This window comes from Notolepis coatsorum, assembly GCF_963971535.1.
Source record: "Notolepis coatsorum genome assembly, chromosome: 2".
Lineage (NCBI taxonomy): Eukaryota > Metazoa > Chordata > Actinopteri > Aulopiformes > Paralepididae > Notolepis > Notolepis coatsorum.
This window is the reverse complement of record NC_140166.1, coordinates 198,568,703-198,596,469: the sequence shown is the minus strand read 5'-3', so window position 1 is coordinate 198,596,469 and position 27,767 is coordinate 198,568,703. Positions and strand designations below refer to the sequence as shown.

Genomic DNA, 27,767 nt, shown 5'->3' with positions numbered 1-27,767 from the left:
TGCAAAAGCTATGGGTTTCTCTATCCCATCTTGCTTGATATGGGAGATAACCGCCCCTACCCCATATGGGGACGCGTCACAGGCCAGCTGTATCGGCAACGCTGGGTCAAAGTGTGTTAAGGCCTCTGACGTCAGCAGTGCCTCTTTGATGCTATGAAAGCCTTCTGGCACTCCGCAGTCCATGCCCATGGCTTCTCACGACAGAGTAGTTGGTGCAGCGGCTTCAGCGCTGTTGAGAGACCCTTCATGAACCGTCCATAATAGTTCAGTAGTCCCAAGTATGAACAGAGTTGGCCCACATTTTGGGGGGCGGGAGCCTCCACAATGGCCTTAGTCTTTGAAGGAGCCTTGTGTAGCCCTGCAGCGTCAATCACATGGCTGAGGTATTCAATGGAAGACTGAAAAAACTCACATTTCTCTTTGTGGACTATCAGTCCATAATCCCGCAGCCTCTGCAGGGTCTCATCCAGGTTCCGAAGATGGTCTTTGTCATCCTTCCCAGTCACCAGGATGTCATCCAGGTAGCATTGTACCCCTGGCAACCCGCACAAGATCTGGTCCATCGCCCTTTGGAACAGAGAAGGAGCTGAGGTTATCCCAAACGCCAACCGACAGTACCTGAACAACCCTTTGTGGGTGTTAACTGTCAGAAACTCTCTGGAGTCTTGATCTACGTGCATCTGTAGGTACGCATGCCGGAGGTAAATTTTGCTGAATTTCTGGCCATCAGACAAGCCAGCGAACAAGTCCTCGATAAGCGGCAAGGGGTATTTCTCAACTGCCAGCACCGGGTTCAACATCATCTTGAAATCACCACATATCCTTATTTCCCCATCCTTTTTTACAATTTGCACGATGGGGGTACTCCAATTGCTGACGCTAACTGGCTCCAGCACCCCACTCTTCACCAGAGCATCCACTTCTGCCTCCACATTGGGCGTGATGGCGTAGGGCACTGGCCACGCTTTCAAGAACTTAGGTGTGCTCTCTGGTTTAACACTCAGCCTCACCGTAATGTCCTTCATGCTTCCGAGATCCTTTTTAAAATCATCAGCATGTTTCTTAAGAACTGCGGGTAACCCTGTGTCCCCCTGTGTCAACATTCACACAGGTGGCCAGTCCAGTTTGATTTTCTCCATCCATGAACATCCCAGTAAGGAGGGGTAGTCGCCCTGCACCACATAGAGTGGTAGTTTAGCTTGCTGTCCGTTCAACTCCACTTTGACCTCGGTGACCCCTTTTATGGCCACTGGTTCGCCTGTATATGTCTTCAGCAACACTCTGGCTGGCTAGGTGGTAGGTGTTTCAGTGTTTGTCGATACACTTTGTCTGACACCATTGATTCAGATTCAGATTCAGACAACTTTATTGATCCCCGTGGGGCAATTCATATTTGCAGCTTCACCACAAGCAACAAAGACAAACAAACAACAAAACATCTCAACGACAGCACGGAAAATAAAAAGAGAAACACTCCATGTGATACAATCCAGCAATAAAAGTAAGACACCGCCGCTCCGGTGTCTATCTCCATGCACACTGGTTTCCCCTCTAATGAAGGCAACACCTAGTAGCCACTAGACCCACCCGCAACAGTTAGTATGTGTAGTGAACACATGTGTCACTAACAGTCTTGTGTTCCACCAAGTATATGCCTTTCTTGGTCCTAGGTTTGTATGTCTCTTTTTGGAACCTAGGTTGTCTGTGCTGCGACTGTGCTTTGCTCCTCTTATTACGGCATGCCCGTTCAATGTGGCCCTTTTTGCCACAGCTCCTTGCACCAGCATTCCGTCGCTTGATGCCCTGGCTTGCCACAACGAAAACACGGGCCCTGTCCCGACATTTGTTTTTGGCTTGCATTTGAAACCTGGTGCACTTTGGCATACGCACTCAATTGTTGTGCCTCTCTGGCTGCCAATTCCATTGACACACTGATGTCAATGGCCTTTTGTAGGGTGAGCCCATTTTATGTTAACAGTCTCTTTTGTGCTGCCTCACTTTGCAGCCCACACACTAGTCTATCCCTAACACCTCATTAAATTCACAGTGTTCTGATCATTTTCTCAGTGCTGCTACAATCCTCTTGATTCCTCCTATGGAAACGAAATCATTCAGCTATCAGGAGTGGTTTAGGAGAAATATTTCCCGTTAATGCAGTAACAATCTGTACATACGTCATTTCACCCGGTTTCACCGGTTGTACCAAACTCCGTAGAGTGTTGAAAGTCCTTGCTCAAATCACACTCATGAATGTGGGCACAATCTTATCGTCTATAATGTCATTTGCGAGCACAAAGAAATCAAATCTCTCCGTGTATGAACTCCATTGTTCCACGCTTTCATCAAAGGGGCCGATACTCCCTAATATTCCAGCCATTTTCCTTGTCACCACCTGCACTTCTTGCTCGTCCGTACTGTTCTCACTGTCTGCGTCTTGATCAGACATTCACCCACATCAACTTTACCAGTGCTCCGCCGCCCCGTCACTCAGGCTCAGGTTACACGCACTAGCTCCGTTAGCTAGCCGCCACACACTTCAGCCACGACTGTAGCCGGCAAAAAAAAATTTCCACAAACTCCAAAGTCCGACTTTCTTCCGACCAAGGATGCCGCGCAAGTAGCGTCATCCTCGTCGCCAATTAAGTGTTAGAGGGTGGGAAAGCCGGTGGGTGGGGATTGGACGTTGTGGACAGCAACTCCTACAGGTCGGTTTGGTGACGCCGGTGCGGTGGAAACAGGAAGTAGCGGGGGCAGCGTGAGCCTCCCACCCGTTACTCCTCGCCACTGAGAGTTTGAGCTTCTGCGGTGAAAATATGCGACAGGCTGCCTCCTCGTGTACCGGAGGGGACACGTGATGCAAGGCCTCTGTCCTCACTACAGCCGACCAGTGGGAGGCATAGTCTAGCAACGTTCAAGACAGGGGAGGGAAGAATTGGATAATACGAAATTGGGATGGGAGAAAAAAATTTAAAATGGGGAGAAAAAGTGGATAAAAAAAAACTGAATTCCACACAGAGGGTATTTAGTAACATGAGTTTACTCATTCATAGTCAAATCAATACAACAACAGGTGCGCAATCGCAACGTGCATACTCAAGGTGAGTATGGCAATAGCACTGGGACAAACTTAACCCAATACATAACAGTGCTGAACTTTTGTTTTGATGTCGGCGTGTTTCTCACGCTTTCAGGTCCCCCCGCTCTCAATGAATTGATTGATTGATTGATTGATTGAAAACTTTATTAACAGATTGCAGAATGGGTACAATACAGTACAGCTCAATACACACAATTGTTAAGGGGATGCAGACCAGAGAAAGACTTTCGTCTTGTTTCCACCAGGGTCCCCCATTTTCAATTCATCAGGACATATATGACATACATGACATACAGATAGTCAGTACTGCTACATCTATACATTTATGACATACCAGATTTGCAAATACAGTACTGTTTGTGATACAGAAGGAGTCAAGAAAAGGGAGTATATACATTTGACGTAGAAACTGTACATTGGAGGAGGTTGGGTGGGGGGGGTTGGGTACACTGGGATATTGACAACCATACTGGGTAATTTACATTGGAGGTGGTTGGGGGGGGGGGGGGGCACACTGTATAAACAAGCAAAACTGTACATTGAGGGGGGGGGAGACTCTGTACAAACAAACAAAATTGTACATTGGACTATTGACAAAACCATACTAGTTTAATGACTGTACATTGGAGGGGGTTGGGTTAGGATATTTACAGGGGCCAGTGTTGAATTGCAGTCTCCCGTAGGTGTCTCTTGAGAGAGGTTTTGAAAGTGGGTAGTGATCCACATTCCTTTACAGCTTTGGGTAGGGCGTTCCACATTGATGTGGCATAATTGCGAAACGTGTTTAGTCCCTTATTTGAGCCGAATCTGGGTTTAACATGATTTGTGGAGCTCCCTCTGGTGTTGTGATCGTGGTATTCACTGACCTTTGGGAAGTATTTTGCCATGTACATGGGTACCTTGGTCGTGTAGTGTATCTTGTAGAGAATGGGTTAATTTAGTTCAGCCCACAGTGTTTCAGTAGCCCTTTTCACACAGACTTGGTGGCATTATACCACGATATGGATTATTTTTTCCCCCCAATCTGCCAAATTCGGGTTGTCCACCTAGCAAGACGGTATAAGTGTGTGCGTTCAGACAGAATGCTGTGATGGCTGAGTGTCAATTGAACTGTAGTTATGTATGAACTCATCATGTGCCTCATAGGTTACATGCAAATGTTCAAATTACATGCACAGTTAGATTACATGCAAATGTTGAGAATGCAGAGTGGAAAAACAGTTCCTAAACTGCCATTGGAAAATCTAGATAGTTTCCTTAAAGCAACATGGCAACATTATGGGAAATGTAGCTTTAACAACGTGGAGAAAATGGGAACGGCACTGGGACCAGAATTCTATGGAATTTGAGACTTGTTGTATTAAATAAGCAGTTATGCTGGTGCTATTGTTACCTTCTGGTGAGGTGTAGAGCGGAATGTGTGGGTGGTAGGACCCAAATGCTGGACAATGATGAGTGAGAGACGAGGCAGAGTCGACGAAGTGAAGTACAATGAAGGGCTTTTACTGAGCAGCAGTAACAACTAGGGGTGGGAATCACCAGTTTCATCATGATACGATATCGATTCTTTGGACAACGATACGATATTTGCTGATATCACAAAGTCTGCCACGATACTAGGGATGTCCCGATCACATTTTTTTGCTCCCGATCCGATCCCGATCATGTGATTTTGAGTATCTACCGATACTGATCTTTCCCGATCCGATCCAAAACAAATATATTGATTTTTTTAATATTATTATAATTTTATTTTTTATCCCAATTTCATTCACCCTGAATATATGTATATATATGAATATATATGTATGTATGCATATAGCTTAGCTTGTGGTGCCACCTTGTGGTGGTGAGGTGCAATAAGGAATAAGGAAGAGATGTGCAATTCTCTTACCAATAACATAAATATAAAGTGTAAAGTGTAAAAGTGTAAGTGTGGTAAAGTGGGTGCTACAGTGTGTTGTTTAAAGTGAGTGTGTGTGCTGTGGGTGTGTTGATGGCTTGTTATTGTTCATTGTTCAATCATTGTTCATTGAGCAATCATTGTTCATTGAGCATCCTGATGGCCTGGGGATGGAAGCTCCTTCTGAGTCTCTCTGTGCTTGCCATGAGACTCTGGTATCGCTTGCCTGACCGCAGCAGTTCAAAGAGGCAGTTGTTTGGGTGGCTGGAGTCTTTGATTATTATCTTAGCCTTGCCCATGCACCGCTTGTTATAAATGCCTTGGAGAGTGGGAAGCCCCCCTCCAATTGTGCGTTCGGCTGAACGGGCCACTCTTTGTAGTCTGCTGTGGTCTTGTGCAGTGTTATTCCCAAACCAGGAGGTGATATTGCCAGTCAGGATGCTCTCTATTGTGCATGAGTAGAAGTTCTTGAGGATCTTCTGACTCACGTTGAACTTCCTTAAGCGCCTAAGGAAGTAGAGGCGTTGTTGTGCCTTCTTGATAACACTGTCAATGTGTGTGGTCCATGTCAAGTCCTCGGATATGTGGACTCCGAGGTACTTAAAACTGTTCACTCTCTCAACCAGTGCCCCGTCGATGCTGAGGGGGCTGTAGTCCCTGACCCCCGACCTCCTAAAGTCCACAATCATCTCCTTTGTTTTGCTGATGTTCAGGGAGAGGCTGTTCTCTTGACACCATCCCGCCAGAACCTTAACTCCTCCAGGTAGGCCCTCTTATCGTTTGCAGAGATCAGGCCCACCACTACTGTGTCGTCAGCTAATTTGATGATTGTGTTGTTGTTCCGCTGTGCCACACAGTCATGTGTGTACAGGGAGTAGAGGAGGGGACTCAGGACACAGCCCTGGGGTTCCCCTATGTTGAGAGTGATGGATGAGGAGGTGCAGTTGCCTGCTCTCACCACCTGGGGTCTGCCCGTCAGCAAGTCCAAGACCCACTGGCAGAGGTCATAGTTCAAGCCCAGGTCCCTGAGCTTGGCTATGAGTTTGGAGGGATAACAGATAACAGACATCCTAACTAAACTAGACAGATTAAACTAAGGGTCAGTCCCCGACCAGGTGAGATCAGGGTAGGTTGAAGGAGAGAGAGAAAAGATGGGTCTTAAGCGAGGATTTAAAAGCTTCGACAGAGCAGGCGCCCCTGACGACGAAGGTAATTTATCCACAGGTAGGGAGCGCGGTAGACAAAGGTTCCGTAGCCAGCGGATTTCTTTTTAACCCTAGGAATCGATAGAAGCCCCGCATTTTGTGAGCGCAGAGCACAAGCGGGATAAGATCAGATAGATAGAGCGGTGTAAAGTGTAACAGGTCGGGTGTAAATACAACTTTTTAGGTGAAAATTGTGTTCACAATCATAGTGTTGCAGCTTGGCCCAGTGACACCAACCGGTGTTGCTGCGAGTTCTACTTCAAATTAAGTGGAATTATGTCTTTGCTTCCAGATGCTCAGTGCTGAGGCAAAAATAGAGAGGAAGAAGAAGCTCCGGAGACTGAAGAGAGAATGGATCCTTCCACCTGCCAGCCTGGAAGAAAACAAGGATTACACCCATAAGGAATTCATTGCCAAGGTATTTAAACAAATTTATAACTCTCATTATAACTTCTTCTTTTCTTAATGTCCAATCATTCTCACAGTCACATATTTATGACATCTTGGGACGTCTTGTGGAGTCAGCCATCCATTTTGCCCTCTCAGTAAATTGGCATGAGGAACTCTTGCGGCAATGAAACCAGGAACTGGTTTGCGGTGGTACATTGGCTGGTAGCATGGGTACAACGCATTCATGGTCGAATAAATCTGTCGGCTTTGTGTGGCAGGTTCAAAGACAAAAGACCGATCTGACTGGAGTTGCAAGTCAGGTTCTGATTTAATTTTATGTGGAAGGTGTCAAACAATCATCTGATCATCTGATGAATTAATTAGTGATGACTCACACCGAGGAAAGCACATGTCACCAGAGTTCACACAGAGTTCTAGGATTCTGATCAAAGAAACATCCATTGTCACATGTAATATCCCAGAAATCACTGGCTTGATAATGACAACAGAAAGTGAATGATATCTTGGTATCTTGCCAATGCGCTCCAGCATTCACAATTTGGACTTATAGTATTGTGGCGAACTGAAGACCAGTGATGCCAATAACTAGTTACTAAGTAACTAGTTACTCTAATCTGTTACTTTTTACAAGCCAGTAATCTGATTACAGTTACTTTTCCAAGTGGCTGCGCGTTACTATTTAGTTACTATCTCATAATGCTGATGATAAGAGAGCCAGGGGTACAGTCAGCTAGACCGGAGATGGGACGTGCGCTCGCGCATGCACACAACCACACACACATGAGAATAACAAACTATAATACCATGTTTTATATTACACAACGGTTTTACAATTTTATTTTTAATTAAAATTATATTATATACATTTTCTATTTTATTTCGTTTGGGAACCACTGTCCTAGAGTGCCTGAGCAGTGGACAGATGTGACCTTATATGGCCTGATGGCTGATGACGTCTCATGATGACCTGTCTGAGCAGCCAATCATGATTTATGACATTATGCACTTTCAATAACGCATTATTTAAAAAAAAAAAATGTTGTCATTCTTATGTTGTGACAGCAGCAGGGGGGACGACGACGACTTCATAACCTAGTTACTTTCAAAGTATAATCAAGTAATCAGGAAAGTAACTAGATTACTTTTTAAAGGAGTAATCAGTAATCAGATTATTTTTACAAGTAATCTGTGGCATCACTGCTGAAGACACTTCACGCATTGAGAGCAGCAAAGAAGACTAGACAGCAATGACAACTCTCCTTAGCTCCCTAGGGTCACAGTAAAAACATTGGTGCCAATAGAACACTATGACAACTAGAGGGCGCCATGTGACATCTGTTATTAGACATTTAGATTAGGGGAACAGACTGAAACTTTTAAATTCTAGCCCAAATATAACAGGTGGTTATATTTCGTATAGCTTTGCGCTCTGCTCTATTGGAACTGTCCCTTTAATCATATGCTATCATGAAAACTTTCAACCACATGCACGCACCCCCACACCTGCCTGGCCACGCCCACATCCGCTCACACATAAGCGGGGCCATGGCCATACTACCAGCTCCTTCCCTACTTTCACCACCTGGAAGTACGTGCAGGGCACCCCTTCAGATCAAGTGCTGAAGTAGTTAGTTAGTTATAGGAGCTGTGTTGGCATTGTCTTTTGTTTTTCCCTCTCTCACTAATTTACGGGAGAAAGAAACAATAGTGTCGTCACCACCGGAGAGTCTAGAGGATTATTCTGACCTCCACCGGCGATTCACATTCGGGCTTCCTCGGGGCGTAGTGGGGATTTCCTGCTCCACGTTTGTGGCAGGCAGGTGAGCCTCAGCGGCACCCGGAGGAGAGTGCGCGTCGCTGGGCAGTTCCCCCGCCAGCGTTGCTCTCCGGCTGTGCAGCTGGATACTATTGCCGCGAGAGGCAGTCGGCTGGTCCGACGGTCTCTCTGGTGGGTGGCTCTCCTCCTCTGCTCGCTCACGTCAATTGGCGGTGAGCGGCGGGGGCGGACGGTCTAAACAGATGTGTCAGTTGTACAGGGTCGGCTGCTCAGGCATACGGCCCCGCAGAACAGTCGGCTCCAGGCGAGGATTCCTCTGTTACCTCTCCATCGCGTCCGATACAGATACAGTAACTGGCCGTTATCCTATAGCTAACCATTAGCCGGTAGCTAACCGCTGGCCTATGACTAGCCGTTAGCCTGTAGCTAGCCGTTAGCCTGTAGCTAGCCATTAGCTTGTGGCTAGCCGTTAGCCTGTAAACGTCCGATGGACAATTGGGATTGCATGGAGGGGGCGGGGAGTTATATTTCATTACTGGCATCGCGTCTCGCTCTGCCTTCTGAGATATCATTATCTCCAGCACCTACTGTGCCACGGAAACGAAAACACATGCACCCACTTGTACGTGACCACGCCACTCCCCTGCGTGCCCCTATAACAGGCAGGAAGTGGTCACGCCCTCACCCTTCCTCATTCTTTTCCAAATGCGGAAGCTGCGTATGTGCACTTGCGAACAGGTGAAATTTTGTTATGAAGCGTAGGGAGAAATTACGCAATGTTGGGCTTTCGCCAGAAGTACGCCAGCCCCCGGCACCTTCTCGGCACGTCCAGACAGCACGGCGGTCCTATCCTGGGTTTTTCCTCGTCGTTTGACAGCGGACCGATGGACTTCGCGCGGTGCTTGGCAGTCGAGCCGCGCCGCGCCCAGGTAGGATCTGCACTGGCAGGCATTGGTAGTGGCATGTTTAATACTGCTCGTTGTCTTGTGAGACGACCGAGCAATGTATTGGCGCGAGGGGCGGGATATTTGGATAAGCGTGGTCATCATGACTCACTGTTGGATGTTTATCCAAGTATCCTAGCGCGCAGCTGATGCTAATGCTAAGATGTTTGGGGCGCCGTTCCCATGTGCCCCGCCGGGGTTGTCACCACTCTTCCCTCCTCTTAACCGTTTCATTGCTGAAGGTCAATCTGTGTCTGATGTTGGGGGCTTAGCTGAGGCTTATTTACCCTTTACATGGGTGGATGGGCTGACGACGGGGCCCAGGACAGGTGTGCCGTGCTTAGAGGAGCAGGTAGCATCGGTCCTTTGCCCTGGCATGGTTGAACGGTGTCCCACCCGGAAGCCGACGCCAGAGGGCGAGTCGGCCCGGCAGGTGGCTGAGTGGGCTGATGAAGCCTATACCGCAGCGGGACAGAATTTAGCAGCAACCAATAACATTGCTCAATTGGCTGCTTTTCTGTCCAAAATAGTGTCGGATGGTGGGGCCTTAGGGCCAGCCGACGTCAAAAACATTGCACAGGTTTTTGAGGTTATTTAGCTTTTGACCCAGCCGCAAGCTATAACCGCAGGGAGGGCTAGGATGCTGTCAACGCTTGTTCACAGGCATCTTTGGTTGGAGCAATCTCCCCTTGTGGAGGAGAGGAGACTTCCCCTCCTCAGGGCTCCCCTCTCCGCAGATGGACTCTTTGGTCTGTCCGCAGGGGCGCCCACACCGCCCCACACCGCGCAGCCAGAGGTGAGAGCACCAGCGGCCATGTTTCCCCTGCCTGAGATACCTTGGGCACATGGGGCACATGGGGCGACAGTGGCTCAGGAGGTAGAGCAGTCGTCTGGCAATCCGGAGGTTCCCGGTTCGATTCCCGCTTCCCCTGCGGGCAGCGTGTCGATGTGTCCTTGAGCAAGACACTTAACCCCTAATTGCTCCCGATGAGCAGGTTGGCACCTTGCATGGTCGCCTCCGCCGTCGGTGTGTGAGTGGGTAATATGTAAGTAACTAATTGTAAAGCGCTTTGGATAAAAGCGATATATAAAAAAAAAAGCAGCCATTTACAAAGAAGACAGGTGATCACAAGGCCAACAGCCTTGGCGGCCGAGGGATCGGCTACATTAGATGGGCACGCCCTAAAAAGACTTTGCCATCTAGCTGTGTCTAGCACGCTCTCCGGTTACTCCCCCCCGCTACACTACGGGACACAGGGCTCTGATTTGTCCCCTTTGGCTGCGGGCCGCATTCTTCCAGTGAAGCGCAAGCTGCCCCACATTTCGCTTCTCATGGAGACAGGGGCTGACACCCAGTTGCTAGCTAGGCCTGAGTCTGTCTATGAGAATGCTGTGCTGTCAAGCGGCTCCCACACCACACGTCCTGGTTCTGTGTTTGGTGAGCCTGGTGTTGTGTCTGTCGACGGAGCAGGGTTCCCTGTCTCTAAAAGATTTTGTCAGAGGGGGAACTCTAGGCCCAGGAGGTCGCAGCGTGGGTTCCCCCAGCCCCACCCTCGCCAGGCCGGGTATTACGTTAGTGCCTCCCCCGACCGGAAGACCGGCGGTGGTCAGTCAGGCACGTGTGATTTGGGTGGTAGTAATATCACTACAGGGCTACGGTGTGTAGGGACTCACCCTATCGGGCAGCGTGGGGACCACACACCTTGCATGTCCAGCTGCAGAGCAGGCTGTCCTCAGCAGTTTATGCCGGGAAGATGCTCAGCGGGGGAGCCTATGTCACCAAGGGTGATGGCCACTCTCCCCGTATCAGGCCGGCCCTTTCTGTCGGGGTCCCCCCTTGGGTGCGATTGCCTCGTTGGTAGAGTCAGGGTGCAATATCCCGGCTCCGTGAGACACCCTGCTCACGCGGTTGGCGAGTCCAGGGTTGGCAACGCACAGCGGGAGGGACCGGGCCACCTATCTACGGTTCCTGGCGGACCAGCGGCAGTTAACTGCGGGTGCGCTTTGGGATTATCATCACGTATGGTTACAGGAGTGCCATATGTCGAGGTGGATGGAGAGAACGCTGAGGATGGGGCTTGTGTTACAGTTTGCACAACCCCACCCTCCGTTTTTGGGTTTGGTACAGACCCTTTTGTCAGGGTCCGCAGCAGTGACAGTCCTGGCCGACGAGATCCAATCTCTGTTGGCGAAGCAGGCCATCGTCGTGGTCCCAAGGGAGGACGCGATGTGTGGCGTTTACTCCCGGTATTTTCTGGTGCCCAAGAAATCGAGAGGTGTCAGACCTATACTGGACCTGTCTGCGTTCAATCGGCTAATTGTGGCGAGAAGGTTCAGAATGTTGACCGTCAAACACCTGTTAAGCGCTGTCAGAGTGGGAGACTGGTTCACCTCCATAGACCTGAAGGATGCATATTTTCACATCCCGATCTTCCCTCCTCACAGGAAATTCCTACACTTCCTGTTTCAGGGCATAGCGTACAAGTACCAGAGGCTGCCATTCGGCTACTCTCTGGCTCCTCGCACATTCACCAAGTGCGTGGAGACCGCGCTGGGACCTCTGCGTCGTCAGGGGATACGAATTTTATTCTACCTCGACGACATTCTGGTCCTCAGCCGGTCAGAGGAGATCGCCAGGTCTCATACCAGGCTGGTGGTGGAATTCCTCACCAGTCTGGGTTTTGCTGTGAACTGGGAGAAGAGTACTCCTCTTCCCAGTCAACAGGTGGAGTACTTGGGCTTGGTTACGGCGCTGTCCGTGATGCACCTGTTCGGTATGATCTACCGAGCGCCAGTGCACTAGGTTAGACTCGAGGACTCACATACATCTCCGGGGGGAGACAACGGAGTAGATCGAACATTGGCAGGGGGGTTTCACGCCCGTTAGGTGCGCCACAAGGGAGCGGTGCATCACATACTGACCGTCTTGGTGGCGCCCTCTGTGATGTTTTGGATCGACACGCATATACCTACCCCCCTCTTAGGACTGGGGGCGGCGGCGTGATAAGGGCACGGGACTTGTCCTGGTCACGCCGGACCGGATCAGTTTAACCCGTTGTCTGCCGGGGCGCAGACAAGTTCTGGTTCATATAGATGCCATCCACGAGTTGCCCTTAACAGTGGTGTGCATTGGTCCATACTATGTTGTACCTTTTTGCACAATGTTAGGTGGGTTGGTCCTTCTCCATTCGTTTTCACCCCTCCCTCCCTGCTAAACCGGGGATGGGAGGGGGCTGTAGGGGAGGCTGCTTCTGTCAACTCCTCTATGCATCCCTGTGTAGGTCCCGGTCCTCCAGGCCCAGGTCGGGCCTTGCCCTCGTTGACCTGTTGGCCTGGGTTAACCCTTTTTAAACCTGAAATGCCTTGAACTGCATTGTATAGCCTGTGTATATGCGCAGTTATGTTTCCGGGGTTTCTTAATGGGTTAACACATTCGGGACGGGCCACGGATAAATCCGTGGTTCGAATCCACCGGTTGAGGACCGCAAGGTTGTTTTGGCTTTTATTCCATTTTAATAACCTACTCAAGGTCACCGAGCGGCACTGCAGAAGTACCCTACTCTTTGAATTCGAAAAAGTTGCATTACCGGCCAGATCCTCTTAGGGGCGCTATCTCGATAATGCAGTGTTCCCTGTGGCAGAAGTTGTCTTGTTTTTTCTGGATTTCCAATGTAGTTTTCTACTAACCTGAAGCGATGCCTATAGCCTGTTACATGGATTACGTTTTGGGACGCGGATTTCACTATGCAGTAAAGGAATATATCATCAGCCAATGGACATATCGATCTACCAGATGGCGATTGATAACTGGGAAATGCTCTGGGGGATCCAACCGGCCCACGGTAAGATATTTTTCACGTAAATTACACGCTGATCAGGGCTTGTTTTGATAGCCATCCACCCGGTCAACGAATGTGGCTACTGAGGCTAACACGGTTATTGGTAATCAATAATCAGAAACGACGTCCCCCGCCCCCCCTCCTTCATGCATTCATGGTGGACCATCAATACCGATCATATGCAGTTTGAGTTTTAACTGTAGCTTCTGTATATCCGAAATGCCATTGGATTTAACGTTAGTAGCTTAGCGGCCTGTATCTCGCCTTCCAGGAAATATCCTAGCCGAAATCCCTTATAACGCTTATATTCAAGACGCTATAAAATGAGAACGTATTGATGAAAAAATTATTTCTTTAAGCCATTTTGAAGGGACGGTTTATGGTCTCAATTGACAATGAGAATGGACAGATAGCAATACTATAAAGTATAGATTTAGCTCTACAAACAGCCCCACGGACTGTGCAAGTCTGTTTAGAAATGCTGGCCGTTTAGCATGAGATTAGACGCATCCAAGTGGCCGGGAAAGTGTTAAGGGAGCAACCATTTTCTGTTAATAAACATAGGGGGGTGGTTGTCTCCCCGGTGTGTTGGTAGCAGAGTCGACTCTCCGGTTGAGCCCGGGTCTGAGCCCGGCTTCCCGAGAGTATGCCCCTGCATGTTTCATGTTGTCTGCCAATTGTGTCAAACTCTTTCTCTAAACCTCGACCCCGCGGGATCGTGGTGGAATCTGTTCGCTGGCGGAGTTGGCTGACTCCGACTCCGCGAGGTTCGTAACCCCATGAGATTGTGACATGGTGCACGGCATACCGAACACCCTTTCCGCTGGGATACTGTTCTTACAGTTAGCCCCTTAGGCGCCTGTCTAGTCCGCAGTGCTCCGGGCGCAGGTCGAGTTCTGCTCTTGTTAAGACCTGTCGGCCTGGATTGAGGGATCAACCTCCTTGGAGGGTTGTCTCCCCGGTGCACCAGCTGGCCCCACGACATTGTGGGGGGGAAGCCTCCTTGGAGCGCTTCGGAGCGGCATGCCAGGTGGAGAAGGGCCTTCACCTATTGTAGGCCCTGTCCGATACGCTGGCGATGTGGGGGGTGGTGTCACCAGTGACCGTCTGGTGGGGTCTCGATGCCGCAGCCTTGTTGACCTCGCCAGGCCCCTTTTTCGGGGGGCCCTGGCCCCTGGGATGTGGCCTGGGGCTGGGGCCTCCTCCACGCCCCGCTGCTATGGCCTTGCCACGGGGTCGGGGCTTTTTGACCCCGACCCCGCGATGTTTGGGGTTGTTTCCTCCGTTCGTTCCCGGGTGGCATGCGGGTTGTGCGTGTGTGTAGTCGTGGGGTCAAGCCACGCTCTGCTCACCCTGTGCGTTGAGTTGCTTGAGTGCCTCTTCGCACGGTCGGGTCCGTCGCCCTCCCGTGAAGCCACCAATAGGGGGGGTGCCCTCCATTAGGGTGGGTCGGGGGGGCTCGGCCCTCCCTGATCTGATGGCTGTGGGGGGCCTCAGCGGGGTGTATTTGTCGAGCTTCTAGCTCCCGCTCAGCTCCTATTATGCAATGAGACGCAGAGCGGGAGCTAGTGTGATACAGAACGTTAGGTTATGACTATAACCAAGTTCTGTTAACACTAGTGGACGCTCTGCGTCTAGACGCCGCTGCGGCCCTTGATTTTTCATTGTGGTGAAATTTGTTGGGAAGGAGATGAGTGTGTGGCACCACCCCTGCTTATATAGGTAAGCGGATGGGGGTGTGGCCAGATGAATGCTGGCATTTAAAGGTACATTTTGAAATTTATTCAGTGTATATATGCTGAAGCGAGATATATGCAATGAGACGCAGAGCGTCCACTAGTGTTAACAGAACTTGGTTATAGTCATAACCTAACGTTATATAAGTATAGCGAGCGCTCTGCTCTGACTCACTGAGGACCCCATGTGTCTTCCGTTTCGGCTGTGAAAGATTGGGGAAGGAGCTGGTAGTATGGCCATGGCCCCGCTTATGTGTGAGCGGATGTGGGCATGGCCAGGCAGGTGTGGGGGTGTGTGCATGTGGTTGAAAGTTTTCATGATAGCATATGATTAAAGGGACAGTTCCAATAGAGCAGAGCGCTCGCTATACTCATATAACTAGGGTTATAGGATAACCTTTGTTACGAGCTACCGGAGGACACTTAGCGCTCTGTATCTAGGGTGACCAAATCCGTATGCATGTCGATTTTGCGGAACATTTGTTGAACAAATTGCGGGACAGTACTGCATACGTATGCAAGAATCATGTTTACATAATGTATTAATCATTTTGATCAAAATATAAGCATTTACTGTATTAAAAAACACAATATTGTTGTGTCTTAATTGCTTATTATAATTATATACTATTAGTGAACATAAAGTTGTTGCACTGCACTGCACATTCAATTTTGCAGAGGTGTTCAAAGTGGCGCCGACAAAAGGTGCTATGTATGCGCTTGCACTGGTGAGACTAGGCTATGTAACATACAGTACTTGCGGTGCATTAGTCACAGTGCATGGTTGGGGATTAATGAGAGCACAAAAACAATAATGATTCATATATTTAAATTTAAATAAACCCTTCGCTCACCAGCACCATGTGACCCTGAAAGTTGACTATCACCATATCAAAGGAACACCAACATTATGGGAAATGTGCTTACCGTCTTCTCCAGAATCTGTGAGTTCAGTAGAAAGCTTTCTGGCTGCGAGCTAGCTTAGCTTTGCACAAATGAATGAAAGCGGATATGGACCACTGGCCTACCTTAAAATTCCGGGAGAGGTGTTTTTGGCCAAAAGCTATGCTAGCTGGTCCGTATGCGCTTCCATTCATTTGTGCTAAGCTAGGCTATTTTGCACCCGGATACTGTAGCTTTCTATTGAACACAGAGACTCCGGTAAGAAGTAAGATCAAGTCATGATTGACCAAGCTTCTATTCTGCTCCGTGTTATTCAGACAACAATCAGAAATTATGCTCAATAAATATTTTAGGGTAAAGGGCCAAGATTATGCAAGATGATTGTAGTTATTACCGTAATAATGTGACAGATCAACTCATTGTCAATGACTCAATAAAATAACATGACTCACTGCATATTTTTTAAAGTTGAGCATTTAGATTTGATAAATCATTGAATCTAATTAGGATATTAGTCATCCAGTGTTCACTAGAGCCTCATTAACAGATTACTACATGGCACGTCAGCATCTTATTACGCATGGATGGCAATGTTTCCCTTCCTGCACCCACTGTAGGACTGACTTATAAGATCAACCATCAATTCCTTCACCAAAATAAATATGTTTAATACATACAGGCAAAACACAGCCACATCCTATCTGCCCACTGTATAATCAATGTTTTTTTAAGACACAGACACACATATACATACATTGCAAAAACTGGTGTTGAATGGTCATGTATCAATCATAATCATAATGTTTCAGTATGTAAAGTTTCAAGTTTTCTTTTATTTGTACATTGTGGAAGTTGATAAATGAGACGAGCAGACGGAGTATCGAGTCTCTGAGCTTTACTTCCAAACAAATTCAACAGCACCAAGGTACAGCCACACCCTTAAGTCAATTCCTCCTTACCACCCAATCAGTGTCCATTCTGAGGTGAGACACCTCCATCTAGTGTCCACCACAACATGTACATTACAGTGAAATGCTTGGTTCTGTATGAGCCCCCTGAGAATGTGCTTCATACAGTAAAGAAGTAAAAATAATTAAGTCCAAACACTGTACAAAAATATACAAACTAAAGTACAACCTAAAGTACAAAGTGAAGTACAAATGCAAACAATGAGGTACAAAAATGCAAGCTTAAAAAAGAGAAATGCTAAAATTAGGTATGGATGTTGTGCAAATCTTTTTGTAATAAATATGTACAAATTCGGCTCAAACAAGGGACTAAACACGTTTAGGAATTATGCCACATCAATGTGGAATGCCCTACCCAAAGCTGTAAAGGAATGGGAATCCCTACCCACATTCAAAACCGCTCTTAACACTTTCAGTGCCAGCGACGAGAAATCTCATTAGTTCATGCCAACCGTTGAGTGCCAGCGACGAGAAATCTCGTCGTTTAATCGTTATTTTTTTTATTAGCGATTTCCATTCATATTTCATCAATCTAGCCTCACGTTACCACTGGAACTCTCTCTGAGCTCGAATTGGGAAAATACCGCCCCCTATCGTCTCCCGGATGGTAATGCATCCTTTGGATTGGACTGAATGAAAACGCATGGGGAAAATAAAGTCCGGATTCCACATTTTACTTGTCAGGCATGTAATCCGAGCCTACTGCAGTCATCGCCCACCATCAGAACAGCGGAGAATATGTGTTTCGACCACCCAGCGTTGGATCAATAAACGCGATCGATATTTGGAATGGCGATCAGGAATTGGAATAATCTTTTTGGAAAACATCTGATCTGAGGTAAGGAATCTATTTTACCAGTCTTGGGATAATCAGAGCTATTTTCACAGATATATCAACGTGTCCCGTATGTGTGTGTGTGTGTGTGTGTGTGTGTGTGTGTGTGTGTGTGTGTGTGTGTGTGTGTGTGTGTGTGTGTGTGTGTGTGTGTGTGTGTGTGTGTGTGTGTGTGTGTGTGTGTGTGTGTGTGTGTGTGTGTGTGTGTGTGTGTGTGTGCGATCAGGAAATAAGATAATAGATTTTTCAGCCCGCTTCTATAGCGTGCATAAGTACACATATACTATCGATAATCTAGCGTTTATTTGAAAACGATTCATAAATAGGCCGAAAAATTACAACGTGTTTTGTGTATTCCAGTAAAGGGCGATTCATGTGGAATCTTTATTTTTTTCTGAAACTTTCAAAAAATTTGCGTTTTTCAAAATTGTATAAAAACGGAAATGAACCGATTAAAAAACAATCCGTTTCGACAATGTTGACTGCAAACAAGTCATTGATAAGCGATGGTCGTATTAGACATAGTTTATGCGTTCACAAATGTGAGCGCTCTGTCAATGAATAGAGCGTTGGCACTCAACAGGGTATCTAGGACTGGCACAGCTGGCACGGAAAGTGTTAAACGGGAGGCTGCAATTCGAAACTGGCCACCGTAAATGTCCAAACCCCCCCACCCTCTCCTAATAGACAGTCTCCTCCCCACCTTATGTAGATATTAACTCCCCACCGTATGTATATTTCTCTCCCACCCACCCCCTCCTAATGTACAGTCTCCTCCCCACGTATGTATATATTCTCCCCCCACTGTATGTATATTTCTCTCCCACCCACCCACCCCCTCCTAATGTACAGTCTCCTCATCATCATATGTATATATATACTCTCTGTCAGGATCTATGGGTAACAGTACTGTATATTTGCATATCGTATATGTCACAAATGTAACAGTACTATATACCTGTATGTCACGTATGTCCCTATACCATAAATGTCATGATGTCATATATGTTGTGTATGTCATAAATGTCACTATGAATTGAAAATGGGGGACCCTGATGTAAACAAGACAAACGTCTTTTTCTGGTCTGCATCCCCTTAACAATTGTGTGTATTGAGCCGTACTGTATTGTACCCGTTCTGCAATCTGTTAAATACAGTTTTCATTCATTCATTCATACAATATGGTGTAGTGTTAAAAGTGTTTAAAGTGTCTAAAGTGAATGTTAAAGGTGAGTGTTTGTTCAGAGTTTGTATTCAGACCCCCACTGGTCTGTATAGAACAATTAAAATCCCCACAGGCTCCATTTAACATAGGCGTACCTCAGGGCTCAATACTGGGACTGCTGTTCATTTTCTGTACTGTATGTATGATGAGTCATCACAACAGTAGCCCTGCCTCAAGCCCAATATCACCATTGGTTGACCAGTAGATGTTTGGTTCCCCATGCAGGGAACCCGGGTATGAATCCATGTGGGTCCTTTTAAGTCCTGCCCAAGTACCCTGTTTCATGCAGAAATATACAATCACTGAAGTCAATGTGTTCTAAATGTACCATGTTGCGGCACGGTGGTGTAGTGGTTAACACTGTCGCCTCACAGCAAGAAGGTCCAGGGTTCGATTCCCGCTTGGGGACCAGGTTTCCATGATGCCAGGTACTCAGGTGGGGTATCTCCCAGGCCTTTCTGTGTGGAGTTTGCATGTTCTCCCCGTGCTCGCAAGGGTTTCCCCCCCGATAAGATAAACCCAATGGAAAAACATGCACAACAGATCGCTAACGCTGTGGCGTCCTTGACGAAGACGGACAGGAGCACTTGGATTGGTCCCCGGGGTCATCGGCGACTCAGTGCATGTGTGTGTGTGTTCCTGTGGGTCGCACATCCTGTGTGTGTGTTAAACTGCATGACAAATAAAGACTTCTAGTCTAGTCTAACAATTATTATCTAACAAAATTAAATCACAACAATAAAATTACTCCAATGTAGCCTTTTCTTTCAATCTCTTTGTCCTCTGTTAACAGATTCGTTCAGATAAGGACAAGTATGAAAAGGTGGACTACTCTCTAACTGGCGAAGGGGCCGACAAGGATCCCTTCAACCTCTTTATTGTCGACGAGAAAGGTTACGTACGCATCACTGGAATACTAGACCGCGAGACCAAAGCATCCTACGACGTGAGTCTTCTTTGGAAAGTACATTTTGACATGCGGCAAAATACAGCCACATAAAAAGGCATTGAACGTAGTATCACAGTCAAAATTAAATAATAGGTTACAGGGGAAAATGTGTCCGATTTGCCACAAACAAACCTTTTTCCAGTCCATTACTTTGTATTAGCAATGCTAGTGGAGATAAATGGGAGAGTACTACAGTATGGGTTTTATGTTTCAAGTAATTACATTGAGTTGCACTTGCATTGCTACAAAGCTTTTAGTTGCGGCCAGCAGCTCTATAACTCTCTGTCTCTATACTACAAGCCCTGCATGACAAACTAACACTCTACTACAAGCCCTGCACATCAAACTAACACTCTACTACAAGCCCTGCACATCAAACTAACACTCTGCTACAAGCCCTGCACATCAAACTAACACTCTACTACAAGCCCTGCATGACAAACTAACACTCTACTACAAGCCCTGCATGTCAAACTAACACTCTACTACAAGCCCTGCATGTCAAACTAACACTCTACTACAAGCCCTGCATGTCAAACTAACACCCTACTACAAGCCCTGCATGTCAAACTAACACTCTACTACAAGCCCTGCATGTCAAACTAACACTCTACTACAAGCCCTGCACATCAAACTAACACTCTACTACAAGCCCTGCATGTCAAACTAACACTCTACTACAAGCCCTGCACATCAAACTAACACTTTACTACAAGCCCTGCACATCAAACTAACACTTTACTACAAGCCCTGCATGTCAAACTAACACTTTACTACAAGCCCTGCATGACAAACTAACACTACTACAAGCCCTGCACATCAAACTAACACTCTACTACAAGCCCTGCACATCAAACTAACACTCTACTACAAGCCCTGCACATCAAACTAACACTTTACTACAAGCCCTGCACATCAAACTAACACTCTACTACAAGCCCTGCACATCAAACTAACACTCTACTACAAGCCCTGCATGACAAACTAACACTACTACAAGCCCTGCACATCAAACTAACACTCTACTACAAGCCCTGCACATCAAACTAACACTTTACTACAAGCCCTGCACATCAAACTAACACTCTACTACAAGCCCTGCACATCAAACTAACACTCTACTACAAGCCCTGCACATCAAACTAACACTTTACTACAAGCCCTGCACATCAAACTAACACTCTACTACAAGCCCTGCACATCAAACTAACACTCTACTACAAGCCCTGCATGACAAACTAACACTACTACAAGCCCTGCACATCAAACTAACACTCTACTACAAGCCCTGCACATCAAACTAACACTCTACTACAAGCCCTGCACATCAAACTAACACTTTACTACAAGCCCTGCACATCAAACTAACACTCTACTACAAGCCCTGCACATCAAACTAACACTCTACTACAAGCCCTGCATGACAAACTAACACTACTACAAGCCCTGCACATCAAACTAACACTCTACTACAAGCCCTGCACATCAAACTAACACTTTACTACAAGCCCTGCATGTCAAACTAACACTACTACAAGCCCTGCACATCAAACTAACACTCTACTACAAGCCCTGCACATCAAACTAACACTTTACTACAAGCCCTGCATGTCAAACTAACACTACTACAAGCCCTGCACATCAAACTAACACTCTACTACAAGCCCTGCATGACAAACTAACACTCTACTACAAGCCCTGCATGACAAACTAACACTCTACTACAAGCCCTGCATGACAAACTAACACTCTACTACAAGCCCTGCATGCTAAACTAACACTCTACTACAAGCCCTGCATGTCAAACTAACACTCTACTACAAGCCCTGCATGTCAAACTAACACTCTACTACAAGCCCTGCACATCAAACTAACACTTTACTACAAGCCCTGCACATCAAACTAACACTTTACTACAAGCCCTGCATGTCAAACTAACACTACTACAAGCCCTGCATGACAAACTAACACTCTACTACAAGCCCTGCATGTCAAACTAACACTCTACTACAAGCCCTGTACATCAAACTAACACTCTACTACAAGCCCTGCACATCAAACTAACACTCTACTACAAGCCCTGCATGTCAAACTAACACTCTACTACAAGCCCTGCATGACAAACTAACACTTTACTACAAGCCCTGCACATCAAACTAACACTACTACAGGCCCTGCATGTCAAACTAACACTCTACTACAAGCCCTGCATGTCAAACTAACACTCTACTACAAGCCCTGCATGTCAAACTAACACTCTACTACAAGCCCTGCTCATCAAACTAACACTCTACTACAAGCCCTGCATGTCAAATGTGCAGTTGTTTTCACAAATGACCTATGTCTGGTGACATTCACGTTTCTTGGAGTATATATTCAATGTGTTAAAGGTAAGCTGAGATCTACCAAATCATATATTTTATACATTACAGACAGAGACAATCTCTGGTAATGGCGAGAAGTCATAATTAGACTGGTATGGTCCTATGGACTCTCTCTTTCTCATGTGCCCTGTGTCCCTTCTGCCTTTTAGGCTAAAGGCCTCCATTTATTTGTGCTATGCTATAGGCTAGCTTGCAATTGGAACGCTTTCTACTGAACACAGTCTCTGGAGAGTCTGTGTGTTCCCACAATATTGGCGTGTTCCTTTCAAGGGTTAACATAACATATTGTGTTCCTTCCCTTCATGTAGTTAATAGGAATTGCTAGGTACAGGAATGGGACCACGGCAGAGGACCACATTCCACTCAGGATTATTGTGGTGGATAAAAACGACAACCCTCCCTACTTTGAGTTACACTCTGGAAACATCACAGAGTCCAGCAAACCAGGTACCTAGACAAACCGTAGACACACTTTACACCTAAAGGTCCCATGTTTTGCTATTCCTTTCACTATTTGGGCAATTTTACACAATTCCTGTGAGTCTATGGAACACATCTGTATGTTTTTCTTTTTTTTTTAAATGCATTGTTTTGTATTTCTAATCAAGTACTCTAAAGCAGCATTTTTCCACTTCAAGATTTCAAGCTGTTTTGGGCTGGGCTCCGCCCATAAGCGCTTTGAGTGACAGTCACCCACACAGCGTGATACATACGAGAGAGAGCGAGAGAGAGAACAAGCGAGCGAGAGAGAGAGAGGATAGATCGCTCCGTGCGTGCGTGTGCGCTGTGTGAGCGGCTCCTCGCGATTGTGTGTAAAATGCAGGTGGAGAGAGAGAATGAATGAAAACTTTATTTAACAGATTGCAGAATGGGTACAATACAGTACGGCTCAATACACACAATTTTTAAGGGGATGCAGACCAGAGAAAGACGTTTGTCTTGTTTACATCAGGGTCCCCCATTTTCAATTCATAGTGACATTTATGACATACACAACATACATGACATTTATGGCATAGGGACATACATGACATACAGGTATTTAGTACTGTTACATTTGTGACATAATACGATATGCAAATATACAGTACTGTTATCCATAGATCCTGACAGAGTATATGATGGGGAGGGGACTGTACATTAGGAGGGGGTGGGTGGGTGGGAGAGAAATATACATATGGTGGGGAGAGAATATATACATACGGTGGGGAGGAGACTCGGAGGGGGTGGGTGGGTGGGAGAGAAATATACATACGGTGGGGAGAGAATATATACATGCGGTGGGGAGGAGACTGTCTATTAGGAGGGGTGGGGGGGTTTGGACATTTACGGTGGCCAGTTTCGAATTGCAGCCTCCCGTAGGTGCTCTTTAAGAGCAGTTTTGAATGTGGGTAGGGATTCACATTCCTTTACAGCTTTGGGTAGGGTGTTCCACATTGATGTGGCATAATTGCTAAACGTGTTTAGTCCCTTGTTTGAGCCAAATCTGGGTTTAACATGATTTGTTGAGCTTCCTCTGGTGTTGTGGTCGTGGTATTCACTGACCTTTGGGAAGTATTTTGACATGTACATGGGTACCTTGGTTGTGTAGTGTATCTTGTAGACCAGGCCCATTGCAAGTTGCTGTACTCTGTCGTCTACTCTAAGCCATCCTAGGTTGTCAAAGTGGGCAGGGGTGAGGTGGGTTCTAGGGGTAAGGTCAAGTAGAAGTCTGACCAATTTGTTTTGTGATGTTTGTAATCTTGTTTTTAGCGCCTTTGAGGTGCTTTGGTACCATGAGGTGCAAGCATAGTCGTAGTACCCTTGAATGAGTGCTCCTGCCAGAGTCTTCAGGGTATTCTTGTTTACCAGAGAGGAGATCCGGTACAAGAATCTAGTTCGTTGGTTGACTTTTTTTATTACCTTGGATGCCATTTTGTCACAGGAAAGATTTGCCTCTAGGATGGAACCTAGGTATGTAATTTCAGAGAGAGGATAGATTGCTCCATGCGCGCGTGTGTGCGTGTGCGCTGTGTGAGCGGCTCCTCGCGATTGTGTGTAAAATGCAGGTGGAGAGAGAGAGGGACAACCCCACATTGCTAGAAAACAATGTTAAACACTGGAAAAGGCTATTTATAAGACATTGGACCTTTAAAGCTGCTCTATGCAGGTACACAGACAAACCTTAGACACACTTTACACGTAAAGCTTCTCTATGCAGGTACACAGACAAACCTTAGACACACTTTACACGTAAAGCTTCTCTATGCAGGTACACAGACAAACCTTAGACACACTTTACACGTAAAGCTTCTCTATGCAGGTACACAGACAAACCTTAGACACACTTTTTATGTCATAAATCAAAATTAAATAATTTTGAGGCACTGTGAACCAAACATAAGCCTACAATATGTAGGCAACAACAACAACAATAACAGCTAGAAGGGCACTCAGAGAGATGCCTACACCCATGCTTGTCGTTACTTGTCGTTGACCATTCTGAAAAAAATATTTGAGAATTCTGATCCTTGGGCTATGTGCTAACTGTAGGAGTTTTGGCGAATATGGACAGACTCACAGACAGGAGTGATTGCAATACCCCCTGCCAGTGTTTTGCGTGCAATAACAACACAACAACAATACAACAGCACAATAACAACAACAGCACAATAACAACAACAGCACAAAAACAACACAACAACAGGGCCCTATTCCCCGTACCTGGTTCAACTAAGTCGATCAAAAGTCCCATTATCCAGATTCAATTAACCCGATGTTTGAATCCAGGCTTTCCCTGTTCCTCGAACGCTGATTCAGTCTCGTTAATTCAAACCAGACTTGATACTCAGGATAATTGCGCGAGGCCGCCTCACCTGAAAAGACAGCAGGTGTCGATCGCAGAAATCCTGATTTTCTAACGGCATTGATTGATTGATTGATTGATTTAAAACTTTATTAACAGATTGCAGAATGGGTACAGTACGGCTCAATAGCCTCGCCGACAAGTTAAATGCATATCTATAGGCTAACTTTAAGTCCCTCATTACCCCAATCAATCAGATTATATTTATTTAAATGTGCCTGCTGGCAGTAGGCTTAATGGAATAAATTATCGAATGAGATCTTGCTAGCGAAAATCATTAGTTCAACTCTTTCAGAATAAGTAGATACAAACAAGCCCAAAGAGTATCTAATTGATACGAAATAATAGATACTTATGAGGATATCTGTACTGTATGCGCTCGGCTTAGGTATCATGTACTTTATATATAAATACATGGTTCCCAAACATTTTAAGGCGCGACCCCCGAAATAACGTGTCAGAGAGGCTTGGAGGGAGGCTATACAGTTTCACTATTAATCAGGTTTTAATCTGTTTCGGACATCATCCATACATGCATTGAATTGATTAACCTTTGTGTAGCAGGGTGGATTATCCCTGCTTCGTGGGAACGGTTGCTGGCAGTCACGAGGTAGCTGGACACAGTAGAACTCTGTCTGACTGCACCCTCGTCTTTGGGCCTGGGGCGTCGACTGGAGGCTGGTAGTCTGAGTGGATGGGGCCCGGGATTTACCAACCTGGTCTGGTACTCTGATCTTCCTTCCCTTCAGCAGAGTGGTCAACAGTACTCCCCAACACGCTCCCACTCCCCCCAGTTGCTCCTTAAGCCCTCCCACACCTCGGGACTGAATTGTAATTAAATACTCTGAGTTCCCCCCGCAAGCAGTACCCTCCCTCAATGACCCTAGAAACCTTACAATGGAAAGGGGAGAGTTGGGTAGGAAGGGGTTAATCATATATATGTTACCCACACCAAAAGAGTTAATGCTGGGCACAGGAATGGACACGCACACCGAACCCCATTTAAGTCTTTATATTAATTGTACTGTTCAGTTACAATTATTTAATACTAGTGGCCAATTGGGCTGAAGTCCTACTATAGCTCCTGTGTGTAACTCAATACCTCATAACCACGTATATTATACACCCACCTCTGGGTTAATATCAGGGATAATATACTTCACTGTGTTTGAGTCATTACCCACGTCTGGGCCTTCACCCTGTATAATACCTCAAAAGGCTTTAATTATACGGCAAGAATAATACCTCAAAAGGCTTTAATTATAATGCACCAGGTCTGTAACTTCCCCACAGGGAAAAGGTAAATTGGATGGGAAAATATTATTAAACACACATGTTATCACGCTCAAAGGAAAGGAAAGAAAACAAAAGTGTGGGCCCACAATTACCAAAACAAAAGCCCTATGCTAATGCCGGCATGTAATGTTTGGGGTCTGTAGTTAGCAACGTTAACTTCGCCCGCAGGCCGCACCACACTGTGTAACATGCAATAGATCCTGGGCACCGAAGCCCTAATGTACTCTACCAAGATGGTGGCCGCGCCGCTCCACCACCGTCCGGGTGGCAAGATGGCGTCGAACACTCTCATCGCAGGTGCTAACAAGCGGGGCTGGAGCAGAGAGGCAGTGTTGGCCGAGGACGACCTCTGCTGGCAGCCAGGTGCAGGTCTGGTCATAGGCTGGCGTAGCAGACTGGTTGCAACTTGCAGGCAGCCGGAGCAGACTGGTTGTAGCGCTGGTGCTGGGTCGACACGCGGATCTAGCGTTCCCTCACTCACACTGCAGCTAAACTCTGGGTCCCAAACAGCCCTTCTGCTGGACGAGATATATCCTAACGCAGGGTGCTCCTAAGCACCGTTCCTCTTCGCGCCACACTGGCGGGGCGCCTCACTAGAGGAAATAACTTTAACTTTAAGCCCAACTCGGCTATAACGTTCTTATTCTAGGATAACCCGTGGTATATCACTAGGGAATTCAGGGAGAAACATGCAACACGCTACTACGTTTGCTGATAGAGGATAACCCGTGATATACTCAAGTTCAATACGGGGCTCCCCGAGACACGTCTGTTCACAACAAAGGTCCCGACTCGAAGAGGTCTGTCCTCTCCCTTCCTCCGGCATATATATCCTTCCATCTCTCTCCGACACTCTCTGCCTGCTACTGCCCCCTGCTGGTCCCGCCTACTAGTCACACAGGGGAGAGGATGGTAGAATATAATCCAGTACTGCCGCTTATAATCCATATTCCAGTGCTCTTCAGAAGGGGACGCTTGTGTCATTGTTCGTGCGAATATCAATGAAACTAGTTAGAATGTCTTGGTGTAGAAAGGGGAGACAAAAAGGCAAGTCAGCAGCTCTGAATAATAAGTAATATCTTCAGGCTGCTACATTTGGTTTATACCAGTGACACCTCATGTTCATCATCAGATAACAGTGATTGAACAGATAAATGCATTTTCTCAAATGAATTCATCAAAACGTCAAAGGCTCATTCAATTTCTCAAATCCGTCAAACAGCGCATCTCATCAGACATTTTAATCCCAGTTACAATATCACAATAACGTGTGAGTGACAGTGATACAATTCAACAATCCACAGATTCAGATTCCTCATAATTAATATCCATAGTCCACGCATAATGACGCTTCAATTTATGCTTGAATGAAACACAATCCGGGCGCTCCGTTAAGCAAATACATCCACAGCGGAGAATATGAAACTAATCAGAGCCAAACACCCGATAT

At 46.5% G+C, this 27,767-nt stretch overlaps 1 protein-coding gene across 1 annotated transcript in view; it reads left to right on the top strand.

Moving 5' to 3' along the window:
* Window positions 1-27,767, top strand: part of LOC311223684 (desmoglein-2.1-like) — a gene marked incomplete at its 3' end in the record, with an annotated part of 95,881 nt that overhangs the window by 14,969 nt on the left and 53,145 nt on the right. The window contains exons 2-4 of the mRNA XM_084308456.1: window positions 6,498-6,623; window positions 19,637-19,789; window positions 22,485-22,623. Of these exons, the coding sequence (XP_084164582.1) occupies window positions 6,498-6,623; window positions 19,637-19,789; window positions 22,485-22,623 (418 nt within the window). The remainder of the gene's footprint in view (window positions 1-6,497; window positions 6,624-19,636; window positions 19,790-22,484; window positions 22,624-27,767) is intronic.